The 16,594-nt window shown below is 55.6% G+C and overlaps 1 protein-coding gene across 3 annotated transcripts; it reads left to right on the top strand.

Annotated features, from left to right (window-relative positions):
* Positions 1–1,355: 1,355 nt before the first annotated feature.
* Positions 1,356–14,611, top strand: FHIP2B (FHF complex subunit HOOK interacting protein 2B). 3 transcript variants are annotated; one of them, XM_033134851.1, is made up of 18 exons: positions 1,387–1,483; positions 2,770–2,830; positions 5,202–5,280; positions 7,297–7,466; positions 8,002–8,106; positions 8,207–8,329; positions 8,512–8,739; positions 8,848–9,044; positions 9,349–9,457; positions 9,671–9,747; positions 10,108–10,294; positions 10,979–11,124; positions 11,237–11,362; positions 11,523–11,613; positions 11,802–11,945; positions 12,303–12,443; positions 12,654–12,754; positions 12,977–14,611. In XM_033134851.1, the coding sequence occupies exons 4-18, from the start codon at positions 7,347–7,349 to the stop codon at positions 13,113–13,115; spliced, it is 2,034 nt and encodes a 677-aa protein (XP_032990742.1). In that variant the 5' UTR covers positions 1,387–1,483; positions 2,770–2,830; positions 5,202–5,280; positions 7,297–7,346; the 3' UTR covers positions 13,116–14,611. The 3 variants fall into 3 exon arrangements, with proteins under 3 accessions (XP_032990740.1, XP_032990741.1, XP_032990742.1); XM_033134849.1 differs by lacking the exon at positions 2,770–2,830 and having other exon boundaries at positions 1,356–1,483; XM_033134850.1 differs by lacking the exons at positions 2,770–2,830; positions 12,303–12,443 and having other exon boundaries at positions 1,356–1,483.
* Positions 14,612–16,594: the final 1,983 nt, after the last annotated feature.

The following is a 16,594-nucleotide window of genomic DNA, read 5'->3' as shown; positions in this document are numbered from 1 at the left end:
CTTCTTTTACGTAGGAGGAAGTAGGCCCAGAAAAGAACAGTGCTAACCAGACTCAGGTCTTACTCTCCAAGTGGCTTCTCAATACACAAAATAGGCTGGTTTTCCCCCTTTGTTCGTATACATTTTGGCCTAAAAGACTCCTCTCATTTCTCATAGGGCTCCTCACCAGGGTGTTTTCAGACTAACTGTTTGAAAACATCAGTTTTTTCCCAAGCAGCTATAGGAGAACTGAGCTCCAAATGCTCGCTCAGCCTGGCTCAGGGAACCCTGGCCCTCCCCAGGCAATGATCCTGGCCTCCCAGTGCCTCAATCTGAACTGCGGGCTGTACTCCACTGCACCCAGCCAGCTCGGGCCTCAGCCCCTCTGGGGAATCGGACCCAAAGGCAGGGCCCGTGCAGTGGAGCCCCAAGACCCCACAGCTCTAGGTCCTATAGTTCTGTGACAGGGGTTACCTCTGTCCCTAGTGGGACCCTACATACCTTATCCTTTCATCATAGGATGTCAGAGGTCAGCAGAAATGCATCAAATAGACATTAGTCCCATCTTTAGAAAGAATCTGTCCATTCCTGACGGGCTGAAGATGGTAGAGGGGGCAGCTCCAAGTCACTAAGGCCCTACCTTTGGACATTCCAGGAAACCCTGCTCTTGTTGAGAGTTCTGCCTGTGTAATTCTTAGGCGTAATTTTCCCAGGTGTGACCTCCCCACTGGAAACCCACCTTCTATTTTCTTCCCTTGGTGTGGCCAGAAGGGCAACATGGGCCACTTGTTACTTCCTGCGGGACCTCTGGACCAGTGCCGTATCCACGTCAAGTAACAAGCAACAAGTGAAATGAGCTTTATTAATACACGATTTAACCCAATATACCTAATATATTACCATTTCAACATGTAATCCATATAAAACCTCATTACTGAGCTATTTCACGTTCTTTCATGTTGTGCTAAGAGGTCACAATCCCGGGGTGTATGCACTTTACACTCAGCCCACCTCAATTAGGACTCGCAGGGGTCCGTACTCCCCAGTCACACACGGCCTATGGCCACTGTGTGGGACGGCTGGCGGCGGGGGCGTCTAGAGACTTACAGGACCCACAAAGCATCTCATTTCTCCACGAAACAACCTCCTGGAGCCACTTGCCCTATCTCGCTGCTACCTGGCTCCCCAAGGCGCCTCGCGGGACTGGAACCTGCCCCTCCGCTGCGGCGCCCCGGGCTCCGGCGCCCCTGCCGCTCTCCCGGCCTGACCTCTTTCCCGATCGCCGGCTGGGCCGGAGGGGTCTCCGGGGACCGGCGGACGAGCGCCCCCAGCCCAGCCGGGGCGGAGCGGGCCGGGCCCCGCCTCCCTCGCCGCGCGGCGGGGCCGCCCCTGCGCCCGGGGCTCCGCTGCCGCCTCCCGGCAGCCGGGATCCGGGAGCCGGAGAGGGCCGGGCGCCATCATGCTGAGCCGGCTCGGGGCGCTGCTGCAGGAGGCCGTGGGCGCGGTGAGGCCGGGGCGCGGGGAGGCCGCGGCGGCCGGGGTAGAACCGGCGGGCGGAGGGCGGCGGGCGCAGGCCGCCCCGGGGAGGGGACCCCCACCGGGCCGCAGCGCCCTTCCCTGCCTCCTCGCCCGGTCCTGTCGCCCCCTCTCGCACAGCGCTCCCTGCTTCCAGTTGCTTCTTTCCTGATCGCGCAGTATTCCCAGACCGCTCCATTCCCTGACCCTTCTCCCGATTCTGCTTCCTGTTTATTTTTCCTGCTCTCCATTCTCTCCCAATTCCCAATTCTTTGGTGCCAGGGTGCTCCCTTGACACCCAATAGTTTTTCCCCCAAACTCTCTAAGTCCCCTCCCCCAGCCTCTGTTTGCCTTCCTCCGGCAAGCTTCTCCTTTCTGGTCCCCTGGACTTAAAAATAGCTGCCCTTTCCTCTCTCGGAGCCCCTACACCATTCCAAGACCTTGTTCAGGCCCTTAACCTCCACTCGGGAGTGCAGGCCCTGCCTGGCCAAGTCCTCAGGAAGGGTAAACAGACAGTGGGGGGGGGAGGGAGTGGGGGAGACCTTGCCCAGGAAGCAGCCTCTGCAGGTTTCCAGCCTGTTATCTCACATTACACCGGAGTCTTGAGTCAGGGCCGGCCAGCCATGGTGGGGCCTGGGGCAGCTCTGTGGGGAAAAGGGTACTGACTTCGTACATTCTATCAGAGTTCGTGTTTCTGCCATTTTTTGTTGGGGGTGAAGGCTGGTCAGAGGTGGCCCACTAGGTTCATTTCATTCAGTAGGTAAAAGTGCAGTTTAGGTCATGTAGGCAGAGGCCCTGTACTTCAAGTAACCTTGCCAAGAATCTGTCAATTCTTTTGTCTCTGTTATTCTCCCCTAATCGATCAGTTTAGTGCATCAGATTTTCTCAGGAGAAATAACCTTGGGTTCCACTCCCTTCCTCCCCACCACCCAAAATCAGAGCTTATTATGAATGAGAATGGTGTCAAGTCTTAAGCAAACGTGGGAAGAAAGTGAAAAGCTCCTTCCACGTCTGCCCCACGCCCCCAGCCCTACTTCCCCCAGATGTCCAGGGGGCCGCAGAGCATCATCCCACCTGGGGAGGGGTTCCAGCTCATCTCTCCGTCCCCTCCTCTCCGTCCCCAATCAAGACTGTCTTCTTAGAAAGTGATCTGACAGACTACTTCCTGCCTCTCAGGGAAAGCTCCATAACTAAGGGTGGGGGTGGGCGGTGGGCGGGGAGTGACAGACAAGACTTTAGCCCTCAGAAGTGAATTTTCTTATGCCTCCAATGCAGGAATTTCACTGTCAGAGGCTGGAAGAGGTACCGGTGGTCAAGGGAGATACATTTTAGGCAGGTGAGCTTAGGCCCCTCACTGTACGACTATAGGAGATACCCTAGAAGTTTGACTGGCCTTGTGTGGTCGTTAGGACGGATGGGAGCCTGTTTTCCCCCCTGTATTCCCCCCTGTATTCCCACATTTTGGCCATAGGTCTCCCCCCAGGCTAGTCATCAGGTGAAGACCTCAGCAAGTTGTTTGGCTCCTTGTTAAGGAGGAAGCGTGCTCTTTCCTGCCCTCTTCTGACCACATAGAATAGCAATCGTGATCTTTGAAAATAAATCATTTGGTGCAATTTCTTTGGTCTGGAGTTAGGGTAGCTAATAATAGATTCAGGTAAAGATTATACCCCTGCTTTCTTCTCTGTCATGGTCTGTTTTGGCTAACCTGTGTTTTCCTGTGTCGCCTGTGCTTAATGGATAATTTTTTAATTTTTTTTTGGAGCCCCATCACAGATTTGTGAGATAATTGTAGTGGTGAAGGGTCAGAGGGCTTTCCAAGAGAAAAGGAATTATGGAAAGGTTTCTTAAGGAGCTTGCTGCACTTTTTAGTAATTAGGAATGAATAGTCGCTATGTGTGTGCCCCTGTAGGGGCAGATTCTGAAACACAGAACCCTCGTCCTCAGGGTGCTCACAAACGAGTAGAAGAGATGACTGCTAACCCAATAATGATAACAGCACATAGAACATGATAAGATACGGTCACGCCATATGCTCAGTGTGTTTGGAACAACTGTGGGAGACGTCACTCTGCTAAGGGCCATGGTCCCCACAACTAATTTTGAAAGAAGACAAGATTTCCCCGGGCAGCCAAGGCAGGGGTGTGTGTCACGGCGTCTGCTTCAGTGTTATTGTTTCCTACCCCTGTCGTAATGACCTTCTAAGCATTCTTCTTGCCTTTGTTTCCTACATACAACTGCCAGATGGCTCGTCCTAAAACACTGCTCAAAAGATGTCACATGGCCTGTTTAAAAAAAAAAAAATCCAGACTTCTTGGCCTGGCATTCAAGGCCCCGTACACTTGTCAATCCATCCTCGCCCCAGACCCACTTTGCAGATTGCCTTCTGCAGGACATGCCTTTCCTTCATCTCTAATTGTTGAGATCTGACCCGGTTCTTCAAGTTTTAGTTCCAGCTTGACCGCAGTAAGGCCTTCTCTGTTCCAGCCTGTTGGAAGTGAGCCCTCTTTTCCCAGAGGTCACTTTCCATCTCTTCTGTGTTCTCACACGACTTCCTGTAGTGGAGTTATTCAGTGTGTTTCTGTATTCGCTTTTCCTTTGTGGCCCTGGATCTTAGACACCCTCAGATGCCTGTGGAGATACGCAGTGGTGTCATAAAGCGTGAAGTTAGAGGGCTCTGCATCCCAGAACCTGGAGAGGCGTTGTAGAGCTGGTGGCCCTCAGCAGGACCTCACTGGGGGGCCATTAGGATTCAGACAAGTGTAGGGGGCACAAGGCTTCCTGGGCAGAGGAGTAGCCTGAGCAAAGACTGAGAGGTACAAATGAACACTTGTAGGGACGGACTACATGATTATGCATTTTTTCTCCTGCAAACATTCACTCTGCAAGGAAAGAGAAGAAAGGCCTTTTGGGGAGAAATGCCACTTCAGACAAGGGCATTTCCCTTGTCTGTTCTGATAGTGCAGGCAGTGGTGGTTATTAGTTCAAGGCCACAGAGATGGTAAGAACACTTCTGGAAAAGGAGAGGTTTAGGGTTTGCTCAGAGCAGAGGCAGAATCGCCCAGGGCCAATAGAAGGAGCCGGAGGAGGCATGGACGGGAGCGGAGCTCACTAAGGAGGAGGTAGAGCTGCATAGGCTGCAGCCTTGGACAATAGTTGCACACACGTTGTAAGTAAGGCCCTTTCTTAGTATTACCCATCTGGCTGAACTGAGCCTGTCGTGGCCTTGAACCCAGCTGTTCACAGACACTCAGATTCACAAGGACCTGAAAGTTTTGTCTTCACCATGTGTTCCACCTGTATCATTTTGCTTTTGTTGTTTTGAGGGCACGCGTCTGTTTTCCTGTGTCCTCTATTTTAGCATAACCATGTTGTATTGAAATGATCTGTTTCTGTGTCTATTTCCCCACCAACATTCGTAGCTCCTCTGGGTCAGGGACCGTGGAATCGTGACATGTGGCAGGAGTATAGCATTTCCAGCAGGGAGGGGGTCTGGGGGGAGGTGCCAAGAGATTGTTGGCAAGATATGGAGATAGTGCAGATGTGTTTCCTACACACGTTACTATTCCTTGAGAAGCCAGGGTTGCAGTGCCTCCTCCAAGGCCTAGCACTGACCCGAGACGTAGTGGATGATGGAATGACTGTTCTGATGTGAGCTGGTGGCAGCAGAGCCGGTGATCACGCAGGTCATGTCTCTGCTCTCTCCATAGCGGGAGCCCAGCATTGACCTGCTGGAGGCATTCGTGGAGCACTGGAAAGGCATCACGCAGTACTACATCGAAAGCACAGGTAGGACCTGGTCTCCCCTGCAGGGAATTGGGAGAAAGGTATGGGCAGAGTCACCATGCAGCTCAGGGATGCAGGTGTTTGAGGAAGGTGACATCTGCTGCTCAGGAGTTCAGGAGTGGGGGCTGGCCCCACCCTGACATTTTGGGAGAGGTGCTGTAGGAAGTGGGAATAGGGCCAGGGAGGTTGGGGGTCTTGCTGGCTTACTCTGCGAGGCAGAGATTGAGCTCCACCTGCCCCCAGGTTCCAGCTGCGTAGAGCATCCAGGCCTTCAGTCATCAGATGCCTGGGTCAGGACTTACTGATTAAAAGAAAAGAAACTGAACCAATTCCTCTTTTCCCTGAGCCAACTTAGAAGGCATTTCCCTTGTAGAGTCAGGGATAGGAGAAAAACAAAAATATGTAATGTGTCTGGGCTTTTCTCCCAAGCTTATACCCCGAGTCAAAGCCTTGGGCCATTTGAGCCCATCAGGCTCGCCACTGGGGGGCGGAATCTGATTAGCTGTGCTGTAGCCAGTGTGCTGGTATTGGACTAGTTGTCAGGTTGCCCTGTCCTGGACTTCAGACTGAGGGGACGGGGTGGGGGTGGGGGGGTTGATTCTAGCCTACACCTTTCCTAAACGCTTTATTTCCAGCCTGAACTAGCCCAAGAAATTAGAAAGTGGCCTTGGATACTCTGGGGGGCTCTCTGAACCCTCTGTTAGACCAGCTTCCTTAGTCTTGGCACTGGACATTTGGATTGGCTCACATTTTGTTGTGGGGACGCACTGCAGTGTATTTACAACTCTGGCCTCTACCCACCAGAGGCCAGTATCCCCGCCCTGCCTTCTCATTGTGACAACCATAAATGTCTCTGCAGATATTGCCAAATATCCCGGGAAAGGCTAAATCGCCCCCAGTTGAGAACGACTGCTTTAGACGGATGATCTCTTTTTTTTTTCATTGAGATATAATTGACATATTATATTAGTTTCAGTTGTACAACATGTTGATTCAATATACGGCTATTGTGAAATGATCACAATAAGTCTAGTTAACATCCATCGCACACATAGTTACAGTTTTTTCTCTTGTGATAAGGACTTTTAAGATCTACTCTCTAAGCAATTTTCAACTATACAACACAGTATTATTAACTATAGTGACCATGCTGTATATTACATCCCCAGGACTGATTTTATAACCGGAAGATTGTACCTTTTAGACTGAAGATCTGTTGACAGAGCCCCAATCCACTAGGAGAATAGGAAGAGATCCAGAGCTGACTCGGGTCCACCCAGGGCTTTGCCTAGGCCCCATCCGTTAATTTCCAGAACAGTCCCTATACCAGAGGTGTGGGAGTAGGTGAGACAGGCTGACTTGTTCAAGAACCTTGCTTTCAAGAAAAGCCAGGGGGTGCTCCAAGGCCTGTCCCAAAGTACTAAGACTTATAAAAATACTCTACCCTCTGCAGCTCTAAGAAAGCCCCAGTAACCAGTGTCTCCATCAGGACTGCCATATGGTTCAGCAGGTTTGAGTCTGAAGCCATGGTTGTGCACAGATTTTTTTTTCTTCTACGTTTTAAAAAATAGAGTATTGCGTTCTGTTGAGTGTCAAAGGGACATAAATAGGCCCCAGAAGTTGATCTGTAGGGAGGGTGCTAGAAGACAGCTCCTAAATTATATGACAGACCCCTAAGCCCATGGCTTCTCACTCAGGCCCAGAGCTGGCCTATAGCCCTAGCGAAGATCCTTCTGTAGGCCCCAGGATTTGGAGAAAAACTGATGCTCTTCCCTCTGATAAAGTGCTGGGGCATGCACTCGTTATCAGTCAGAGTTGTATCCTGGGCCTCATTCCAGAAGGCGTCAGCTGTGAACTTCCATGTCCTCTGGCCTTTGTTTGAAGTGGACTGTTCACTTGGCCTCAGCCCAGGTTGCCCTCAGCCACCCACCCCCAGCCCCCTAGCCCCCATGGGCTTCACCCCATGGAGCCAGAGTGCCATCTTCCTCCCACTCACACGTTTTCCTGAATCTCGATTAGATGAAGACACCCCAGCCAAGAAGACAGATATTCCCTGGAGGCTGAAACAGATGCTGGACATCCTGGTGTATGAGGAGAGGCAGCAGGCAGCCGGCGAGGCCGGGCCCTGTCTTGAGTACCTGCTGCAGCACAAGATCCTGGAGACCCTGTGCACCCTGGGCAAGGCTGAGGTAGGCAGGACCCCAGTGCCTCTGGAACCTTCCATCCAAGCCAGGGCCCCTGGGTTCTAGGCCCTTCCAGCTATGCTCTCCCCAGTCCCAACACTGAGGATGGGGGAGCCAATGGCAGGGCGGGGCACAGCACTGGGGCCAGCTCACTTAGCATCCCCTGCCACCTCTCCTTGCTTACCTGTTTTGCTGTTCTGTTCTCGCTGTCGTTGAGGTTGAGGAAAGGCTCCCTTTCATTCATTCAGCAAAGATGTGCTAAGGACCAGCCATGTGCCAGGCTAGCCACTGGGGACATAGCAGTGATTAAGACGAAGCAGCCCGCAGGTCATGTGTTTGATAATGACAAGGTTATGGAGAAAAATAAAGTAGGACATGAGACTGGCAGCTCAGGGGAGACCACTTTCAACAGTGAGGGGAGGAGGTGTGTGGAGAAGGTGCCCCCTGAGCAGTGAGGGAGGGAGGAACGGCACAGGGGGCAGTGCCCCAGGCAGGGGGCACAGCTTTCTGTCCTGACAGGCCTCTGTTCCCTGGCCCTCAGTACCCCCCAGGCATGCGGCAGCAGGTGTTCCAGTTCTTCAGCAAGGTGCTGGCCCAGGTGCAGCACCCTCTCCTGCATTACCTCAGCGTCCACAGGCCCGTGCAGGTGAGGGGCCAAGAAGCCGGTGGGGGGGGGGTCTGGGGGTAAGACCCCCTTTCTTCTCTGCCACCCATTCCCCTCTGTTTCTATCCTGCTCTCCTTCCAGAAACTTCTCCGGCTTGGTGGGACAGTTCCTGGATCCCTCACAGAAAAGGAGGAAGTGCAGTTCACCACCGTCCTCTGCTCTAAGATCCAGCAGGATCCCGCCCTGCTCACCTATATCCTGGAAGTGAGTGCCTCTGGGGAACAGACGCGTGGCCCTTCTGAGGAAGCAGAGGTGGAGCAGGTTCCTGGGGAGGTGCTCAGACGGCCCTGCCCTGGCCCTGGCCACCAGCACATGCTGCGTTCCCGAGGGGGCAGCATGGGGAATGTTCTCCACCGCGACCAGGCCTTATCCAGCCTCCTTTGCAGGGTAAAAAGACTGTCGCTAGGAAGAAGGTATCCAGAGAACCCCCTGCCCTGCCTGGAGATATGGCCAGCATCGAAGACAAGGACCCCCCTCCCAGCACGACTTCCGACACCGTTCCCTGTGGGGCCGGGGTCTTGACCACCCAGCTGCCTGCGGACACTGAGGAGCCCGATGGAGGGATTGGGGAGAACAACCTGATCACCTCCCTGATTGGCTTGTGCAAGAGCAAGGTGCTCGCTGCCGAGACAGAGTGCTGGGGGGGTCGGGGGTCGCAAATGGCTGGGAGGGGACTTGGGGACTCAGATGTATGTCCCTGACGTTGCGTCTGTATTCCCTAGAAAGGTCGGGTGGCCCTGAAGGCCCAAGAGAACCTGCTGCTTCTGGTTAGTGTGGCTTCCCAGGCGGCTGCCACCTACCTGGTGCAGAGCAGCCCCTGTTGCCCAGCGATCGTCGAGCACCTTTGCCAGCTGTACCAGTCCATGCCCACCTTCCTGGACCCTGCAGACATTGCTACTTTAGAGGGTATTAGCTGGAGGTAGGCGCTTGGCTAGGGAAGGCGGGGCTGCATCTTCAGTGGCTGGAAGCCCTGCCTGTCCTCCAGTAGCCAGCTCCTCTTGTTTTCCAGGAGGGATGGGGACCCCTGCTGGCCACCCTCTTCCAGAGGTTACAGCCCTTCCCCAAGGCCTTCCCACCCCAGGGAAGCGTCACTTTTGTTTCTGCCCACAGAGCCCCCAGTAGAACTGACCACCACACCACACCCGCTGCCCTGTAACAGTTTCCAGGGCAGATGGAGAAAGGGCTCAGCTCCCCAAACACACTCCTCCCTCGCTCTCCTGCAGGTTACCCAGTGCCCCGTCCGATGAGGCTTCCTTCCCTGGCAAGGAGGCCTTGGCTGCCTTTCTGGGCTGGTTTGATTACTGTGACCATATCATCATGGAGGCACACACGGTGAGCAGGAGCAAGTGTCCCCTATTTCACGCGGCTCCCCGCGCTGTCTCCATCTTGAGGACTGAGTGGGTCTCTCAGGAGCCAGGCAGGGCTCGGATTAGCCGGGATCCTCTCTGCCTGTTACGTTGGACGCTATGCAAAGACATAGTTATTTCTCAGCGGAACACTGTCGTGGGAGGTAAACGTGCTTAAGACATGCTCTTTGGCGCCCAGGTGGTTGCAGATGCCTTGGCAAAGGCTGTGGCTGAGAAGTTATTCGTGGGGATTCTGCAGCCCCAGCTCCTGCACGTGTAAGTCTCTGTCCTGTCCCCTCAGGTGTGACCATGGTATGGATTGAACCACCCACCCCACTTGCCCCTTCCTGTCCCTATGGCCAGAGGGACCTCCTTGGCCAGAGTCAAGCGAGTCTGTGGACTCCATCGGGTCCTTTTGGGCAGGCCTGACCCCTGACACACACGTGGCTCAGAGCCATTGTGGGCTAGTAAAGGCCTCCGCCGTGGGACCCCAAGACCTCAGGATGGATGGGAGTAAGCAGAGATGTAAGGAAACCAGAAAAGGGTTCCGCCACCCCCAAATGCGTCCACTCGCTGCCCCTCTGGCCTCTCCCCCGCCCCCCACCCCCAGCCTGGCTCAGTGCTCTTTCCACATAGGTCTGAGCAGAGCCTCCTGACCGCCACTGCCCTGCTCACAGCACTGCTGCGCCAGCTCCGCTCCCCTGCGCTGCTTCAAGAGGCCGTGACTTTCCTCCTAGGCATGGAGCAGCAGCCTGCAGCCCTGGAGGACCCCTGCACTCTGTGCGTTCACCTCATCAGGCATTGCGACCACCTTTCTGATGAGGTGAGATAGGAGGGCCCTCTCTCCACCCGCTCCTACCCCACCCCTGCCAAAAGGAATTCCTGACATCTCCCATTTTCATTAGCTTTCCAGGTTGTTCTGCCTTTGAAACATTGAACTCCACCCCCCTCCAAAAAAAAAAAAAAAAAGTGACGCAGTAATTGGTAGCCAGACTGCTTTTGTTACATACTGGGTTTCCCCGAAACTAAGACCAGGTCTTATATTAAGGTTTGCTCCAAAAGACGCATTCGGGCTTATGTTCAGGGGATGTCATCCTGAAAAATCATGCTAGGGCTTCTTTTCCGGTTAGGTCTTATTTTCGGGGAAACACAGTAGTCATTTTCGGTGATCACATACTTGTGACGGCACTTTGTATCCTACAAACTACTTTGATATGAGTTGGGCTTGTTTGAGGCTCACCGCCACACTGTGAGGCAGGTGAGGCCAATATTCCACTTTTCGGACATGGAAACTGAGGCACAGAAAATTGATATCGCTCAATGAGTACTGGAACTGGGAACAGCCAGACTTCTGATTCCTGGGCCAACACCGATCCATGCCCCCCAAAACCTTCCAGGGAAGGGGTACCCCCTTCTACGGGTACTTTTCTTACCTGGCTGAGGAACTCCCAGGCACACCGAGAAGCTGGGGCAGGAAGGGGCATCATGCTAACTCCTCTTACCCCAGATCAGCATTGCCACGCTGCGGCTGTTTGAGGAGCTGCTCCAGAAACCCCACGAGCAGATAGTCCGTAGCCTGATTCTATGCCACCTCGAGGGCCGCCTTTATGTGGTCCGGGGTGCACCGGAGCCCGAGAGCTATGAGGACACCCTGTAAGTAAAACCCGGTGCCTCTGAGAGGCCCAGGCCCCCGCCCCAGCCCTCCGTACCCCCACTCTCGCTCTTTCATTGGTTCATTGGTGCCACATGTGTGCTCTGGCCACAGAGACCTGGAGGAGGACCCCTACTTCACAGACGGCCTCGACGCTGGCTTTCAGCCCTCCAGCAAGCCCACCCCAGCCCCTGCCACCAACTTGGATGGCAAAACGGCGGTCACTGAGATCGTCAACAGGTGAGGGGCAGCTCAGGAAGTCTGAGCCACTCGAGTTTGTTCTGCCTTTAGTCATAGCCCGGCTGGGGCACAGCCTGGGAAGGGGTATTCCCTCCGGATGGAGATGGAGCAGGGTGAGCAGGGCCCCAGTGGGGCCTCGCTACACTGAGATTTCTCTCAGCTTCCTCTGCCTGGTTCCTGAGGAAGCCAAGACATCAGCCTTCCTGGAGGAGACTGGCTATGACACGTACGTCCACGATGCTTACGGACTGGTGAGTGTTAAGGCCTCTCCCAGCGCCCACACTTGCCCCTCAAAGCTGTGGGGTTGATAACTCCGCCTTCTACCTCCCTGAGCTCTGCCCTAGACGCTCCCAGCTCTAGCGGAGCGCTCTGTGTGGGCCCCTCTGTGTGCTGGGGCCTCCTGACCATGGGCCTCCTCCTCAGCTCTCCCCCGTTTCAGTTCCAGGAGTGCAGCTCTCGAGTTGCCCCCTGGGGCTGGCCCCAGGCTCTCACACCCCTGGACCCCCATGAGCCAGAGCGGCCTTTCTTTGAGGGTCACTTCTTCCGAATGCTGTTTGACCGCATGTCCAGGATTTTGGAACAGGTAGCCAGTAGGGCTGGGCCCCAGCCAGAGGGCGTGGGCCCATAGGAGCACCCCAGGTGGGTGCCTCGAGTCCTTCGGGAGAGCAGGGCCCAACCACAGGGGTTGAGTCGTCTTCGGTTCTTTAGTTCCACACTCCCCCACCCCCTACCTTTCCCCAGGCGGGAAGCCCCATCTTGCCTCTGCTCCACACGCCCTAACATGTTCTGGCCCTCAGCCCCAGGGGATCCATGACACACACACATCACGTGGGTCTCCCACCCCCGCACACGTTCACACTGGCCAGGCGCCTTTCTGGGGGAGTGCAAAAATGCTCACCACCCCTGCCAACCCTTGGCTTGTCCACCGTGTTCCCTGTAGCCATACAGCCTGAACCTGCAAGTGACCTCAGTCCTGTCCCGGCTCGCCCTCTTCCCCCACCCCCTTATCCACGAGTACCTCCTGGACCCCTACATCAACCTGGCCCCTGGCTGCAGGAGCCTGTTCTCTGTTCTCGTCCGGGTAAGGACGCCCAGGCTAAGGGCATGTGCCAGTGATGGGGCAGGAAGGGAGGGGAACAGGACGGGGGGTGGGGAGGGGGCAGCAGGAGCAGGTACCCTTGCCAGCGCTAGGGGGAAGCAGAGGTCCCACCCTGGCCCCAGGGTGCAGCAGAGCCAGGGGACCCTGCTTCAGTGTCACTGGTCCCCACCTCAGTCCTCTTGTTCCTGCTAGGTAATTGGGGACTTGATGCAGAGAATTCAGAGGGTACCCCAGTTCCCAGGCAAACTGCTCCTGGTGCGCAAGCAGCTGATGGGTCAGGTCCCTGGGGAGCAGTAAGTAACCTAAGGAAGTGGGTGCCTGGGGGAAAGCCCTGGGTGGAAGGGAGGAGTGCTTCAGGCTAAGGAGGCACCAGGTTAGGGCATAGAGGGCCTGTTGCTGAGCTCTGTCCCCACTTAGAGGGGTCTGCCACTGGGTTATGCCTTGGGGACATTGGGGTGTCATGCTGGGGGCACACCCACTGCCTCCCTGCCATGACCTTAAGCTCTCTTTCTCAGGCTGGACCACCAGACCCTCCTCCAGGGTGTGGTAGTACTGGAGGAATTCTGCAAGGAGCTGGCTGCCATTGCTTTCGTCCAGTTCCCCCCACAGGGTCCTCACCTGTGTCTCTCCCCGCCTCCGGAAGGGCATGTCTGAGCCAGGAGCATGACGGGAGGGGAGTCTCCTGTCCTCACCTCTTCCCAGGAGCTGCCTCTCACCTGGCACAGCCACCCCACTCTCTTCCCAGGGCGAGAACTTGGCTCCATCTCCTCTGTATCCAGGCACCTCTGCTCCTGGAGGCCTGGGCTTTAGCTCCCAGGTTACCGCAAAGAGACCTTGCCTTGATGGCTGCACCAGGTTGGGCTTCCGGAAGTGGGTCTCCAAGGTACCGGAAGTCAATGAGCCAAAGAGGGGCTCTCCCAGACAGCATGGTATCCTTGGGACCTTCTTGGGGGAGATGGGTAATAGCCAGGTGAGCACCCGAACCCAGACTCTCCTGTGTTCTATGTCTGTCACCTGCCTCTACGGGCCATTTGTGGCCTGGGCCAAGACCTGTGACTCAATTACGGGGCACTAAGGGTAGTGAGCTGCTGGCTCCAAGGCTGGTCAGGACCATAGGTCAGAAAGATGAGGGCATGGGAGCCCTCCTTCTATCACACCAGGTCCCACAGATGCTGCTGAGACATTTTTTTCTCCTGCCTTCTTAACCCTTGGGGAAGGGACAGTGGATGGTAGGGATAGCCCTCTCTTCCTGCCTGGCCCTCCTGGACACTGTTGCAAAATCCCCAGCCGCCTCATGGCGAATGGCCAAAGCATGCTCCGCGCCCAGGCGGGGGCAGCTGCTAATGAGAACCTTGATGCAACTGCACCAGGGCGGGAGAGGGCCTGGGGAGCTGGGGCTGGGTGCCAGGCTCCAACTCCAGCTGGTTTCTCTCTGGCGCCTCTGAACCCGTCTCAGCAGGTCCACAACACCTGGGCAGAGGGGCTGAGAGACCGGGGGAGGCCAGGCCCAGCCTCCAGTGTTCTCGATGGAATGCTTTTCCAGGGGAGCAAGAGAGCTCAGGGTACAGATGCCCAGCTGACTGCAGGCCCCCAAGGTCTGGCAGGGAGGGGGTGGGGTACAGGCAGAGAGTCCTGGTTATCTTCTCCCTGCACGGTCTCCATGGCTGGGGCTGCCACCCCACCCGGCCAGAATCTGTCTCGGCCTGTAGGAACACACCGGCGGCGCCAGGCATTACCTCACAGCAGGACTGCAGTTGCTGGCTTTGCTCCTGGGCAAGGAGGAGCAGGCCAGAGCCCCTTTCGCTTCCTTTTCCTGCCCATGCCACTTCTAGAAGCCAGCCACAGGTTGCCAAGAGGTGACGTGAAAGAGGAGGAAACTCAGTGACCTCTCTCTCTCCCGCATTCCTCCAAGCTGGGAGGACTGAACTGCCTTTCTGAAGGGCACTGTGCATGTGCGTGCGTGTATGCACACATGGGTGTCGACGTGGGACGGGGGAGCAGAGCTCAGGGGGCAAACTGGGTCCGGACTCTTCAATTCCGAAAACATTCAAGCATCCAGGAGTCCCAGACACTCCCTTCCTCGATGCACTTTGGCATTCTCTCAGTGTCCCCCCCAGACACCGCGGCAATAAATGGTGTGGTTGCGTGGACACAGCTGCCCTGTTCTTCTCCACCCTTCGCGTCCTACTGCCCAGGGCTCCACTGCTAATTCAGGCCCATCTTCCTCCCTAGGGAAGACAAATTAAGTTCCTTTTTCAGCACTGGTGTGGGGTGCGGTGGGGAGGTGGGGTGGTGGTGGTAAACAGAGACAGGCTCTGGCAGTGCAAATCTGACATTCCTCAGTGCCTGCCAGGAACAGGCTCTCTTGGCCAGGCAACACTATTTCTGCTCAGCTTGCCCACAGCTGAGGACCAGCTAGCCTCAGAGACACCGACGGAGTGGGCCCCTGAGCACCTGTATGCAAGTCTCAGTTTTAGGTGCTTAGGTGATGAGGTGTAGGACTGCTTTAGAGGGCCTGATACAACCGTGGGCCTGCTCGTTTAAGTCTTGTTCCCAAATGAATGTGGGGATCCTCTGAGGGGGTCGCCAAGAGTGCACCCCGGCAGGGCAAGCTGAAGACTGGAGAGAGGTCAATGGTTCTCACTCCAAGGTATGTGTGGGGACAGAGCCAGGAGTGCAGTTTCCAGGCTCTCACCCTCACGTGGAAAGGTGCTGGCTCAGGTAGTAAATGGCCATCAACTGTGATTGGATGGCCATCAGCTGTGGCTAGTTGGCCATCAGCTGTAACCAGTGAGCCATTGGCTACTAATATAACTGCTGTGGCTACACTAGCAGGAAAATGGGGGCTAGCAAGAAGATGGTGGCTGAGCTAGCAAGAGTGGATCGTAGCCAGCAAGTGGGGTTGGTTGGCTGGCAGAAAAGCGGACGGCAGGTTGCAGATCCTGTGGCTCCTGCCTCCTGTGTCTCCAGCCCAGCCGCCAGCGAGACTATAGGGGTATGACTCCCCTATCTATGGCTCCCTGGGTGTTCATTTTTGGCCTCACCATGTCCTGCATTCTTATGTGAGGAGCGGGACTAGAGACCCCGCCTGACACCCCGCATGATACATGGCGCAGCAAGCAGGGTCTCCTGCATGACACCCTGCATGACACATGGCGCTGTGAGCTGGGTTCGGTGCCGGCTGAAGCTCTCCGAAGGGCAGTGGAGCAGTTTGTGCATATGAACACTCGGTCTCAGGAAGACCAGGAGGAGCAGCTGCCTGAGAGCTGGACCCCGTGGAGGGGTGAGAAGACGTGGACTGTTCCCCAACCAGCACAGGCCGGAGAAAGCGAAGGTCGTTGCGGCCCTGTGGGCTGGGAAGTGCTTGCTGAGGCAGCCCGGATGCAGGACTTGGTAGTCCCAGGAGGAAACACTTGCTGAGTCCTCTGGGGGGGGGGAAGGGAGATGTGGGTGGGGTCAAGGTCGTCCCTCACCCCCAGGACAGCCCTGGCGAATGACTATGGACTAATGACTATGGGGAATTGCCTTCCATCCCTGATTTGATGGACCGCTTGACTGTTTGCTTGGGAACATACCACCATGTAGTGGAACTGGCGGATGTTTGCTTTTGTCTTGACCGGCTGCCATCAAGAATATGTAAGCACCTTGACTGTGAGCCGCTGTTGTTCCAGCACGGTACCTTGAGAGGCCCAGAAAGTGGCAGTGCCCTGAGAGGCCCTGGCTGTGCCCGGGGAGACTAGTGGTACCCTAAGAAGCCCAGGAAGTCTGGCTGTGCCCAGAAGGACTGGTGGTGCCTTGAGAAACACTGGCTGTGTCCAAAGAGCCTGGCTATGTCCAGGATATTGCATTCACCTTCAGGGTCCTCGCACAGGGCCCCTCGCGGAAGACACTTGTCGCGTAGATTGTGAGGCGAGACCCTGTAGGAGTGGAGTGTGGGGACAGAGCCAGGAGTGCAGTTTCCAGGCTCTCGGCCTCATGTGGAAAGGTACTGACTCAGGTAGTAAATGGCCATCAACTGTGATTGGATGGCCATCAGCTGTGGCTAGTTGGCCGTCAGCTGTAACCAGTGAGCCATTGGCCACTAAAATAACTGCTGTGACTATGCTAGCAGCAAATGGGGGTTAGCAAGAAGA

The sequence above is a fragment of the Rhinolophus ferrumequinum genome, chromosome 18 (assembly GCF_004115265.2).
Source record: "Rhinolophus ferrumequinum isolate MPI-CBG mRhiFer1 chromosome 18, mRhiFer1_v1.p, whole genome shotgun sequence".
Classification (NCBI taxonomy): domain Eukaryota; kingdom Metazoa; phylum Chordata; class Mammalia; order Chiroptera; family Rhinolophidae; genus Rhinolophus; species Rhinolophus ferrumequinum.
The sequence above is the reverse complement of the archived record's forward strand: the minus strand, read 5'-3'. Positions and strand labels throughout refer to the sequence as shown.

What these genes read in the sequence shown, in the direction of transcription:
- FHIP2B (XM_033134849.1), top strand. Translation starts at nt 1,439, where the DNA reads ATGCTGAGCCGGCTCGGGGCGCTGCTGCAGGAGGCCGTGGGCGCG. An exon ending in GCGACCACCTTTCTGATGAG is followed by an intron (nt 10,295 to 10,978) that starts GTGAGATAGGAG and finishes CTCTTACCCCAG; the next exon opens with ATCAGCATTGCCACGCTGCG. An exon ending in TGTTCTCTGTTCTCGTCCGG is followed by an intron (nt 12,444 to 12,653) that starts GTAAGGACGCCC and finishes TGTTCCTGCTAG; the next exon opens with GTAATTGGGGACTTGATGCA.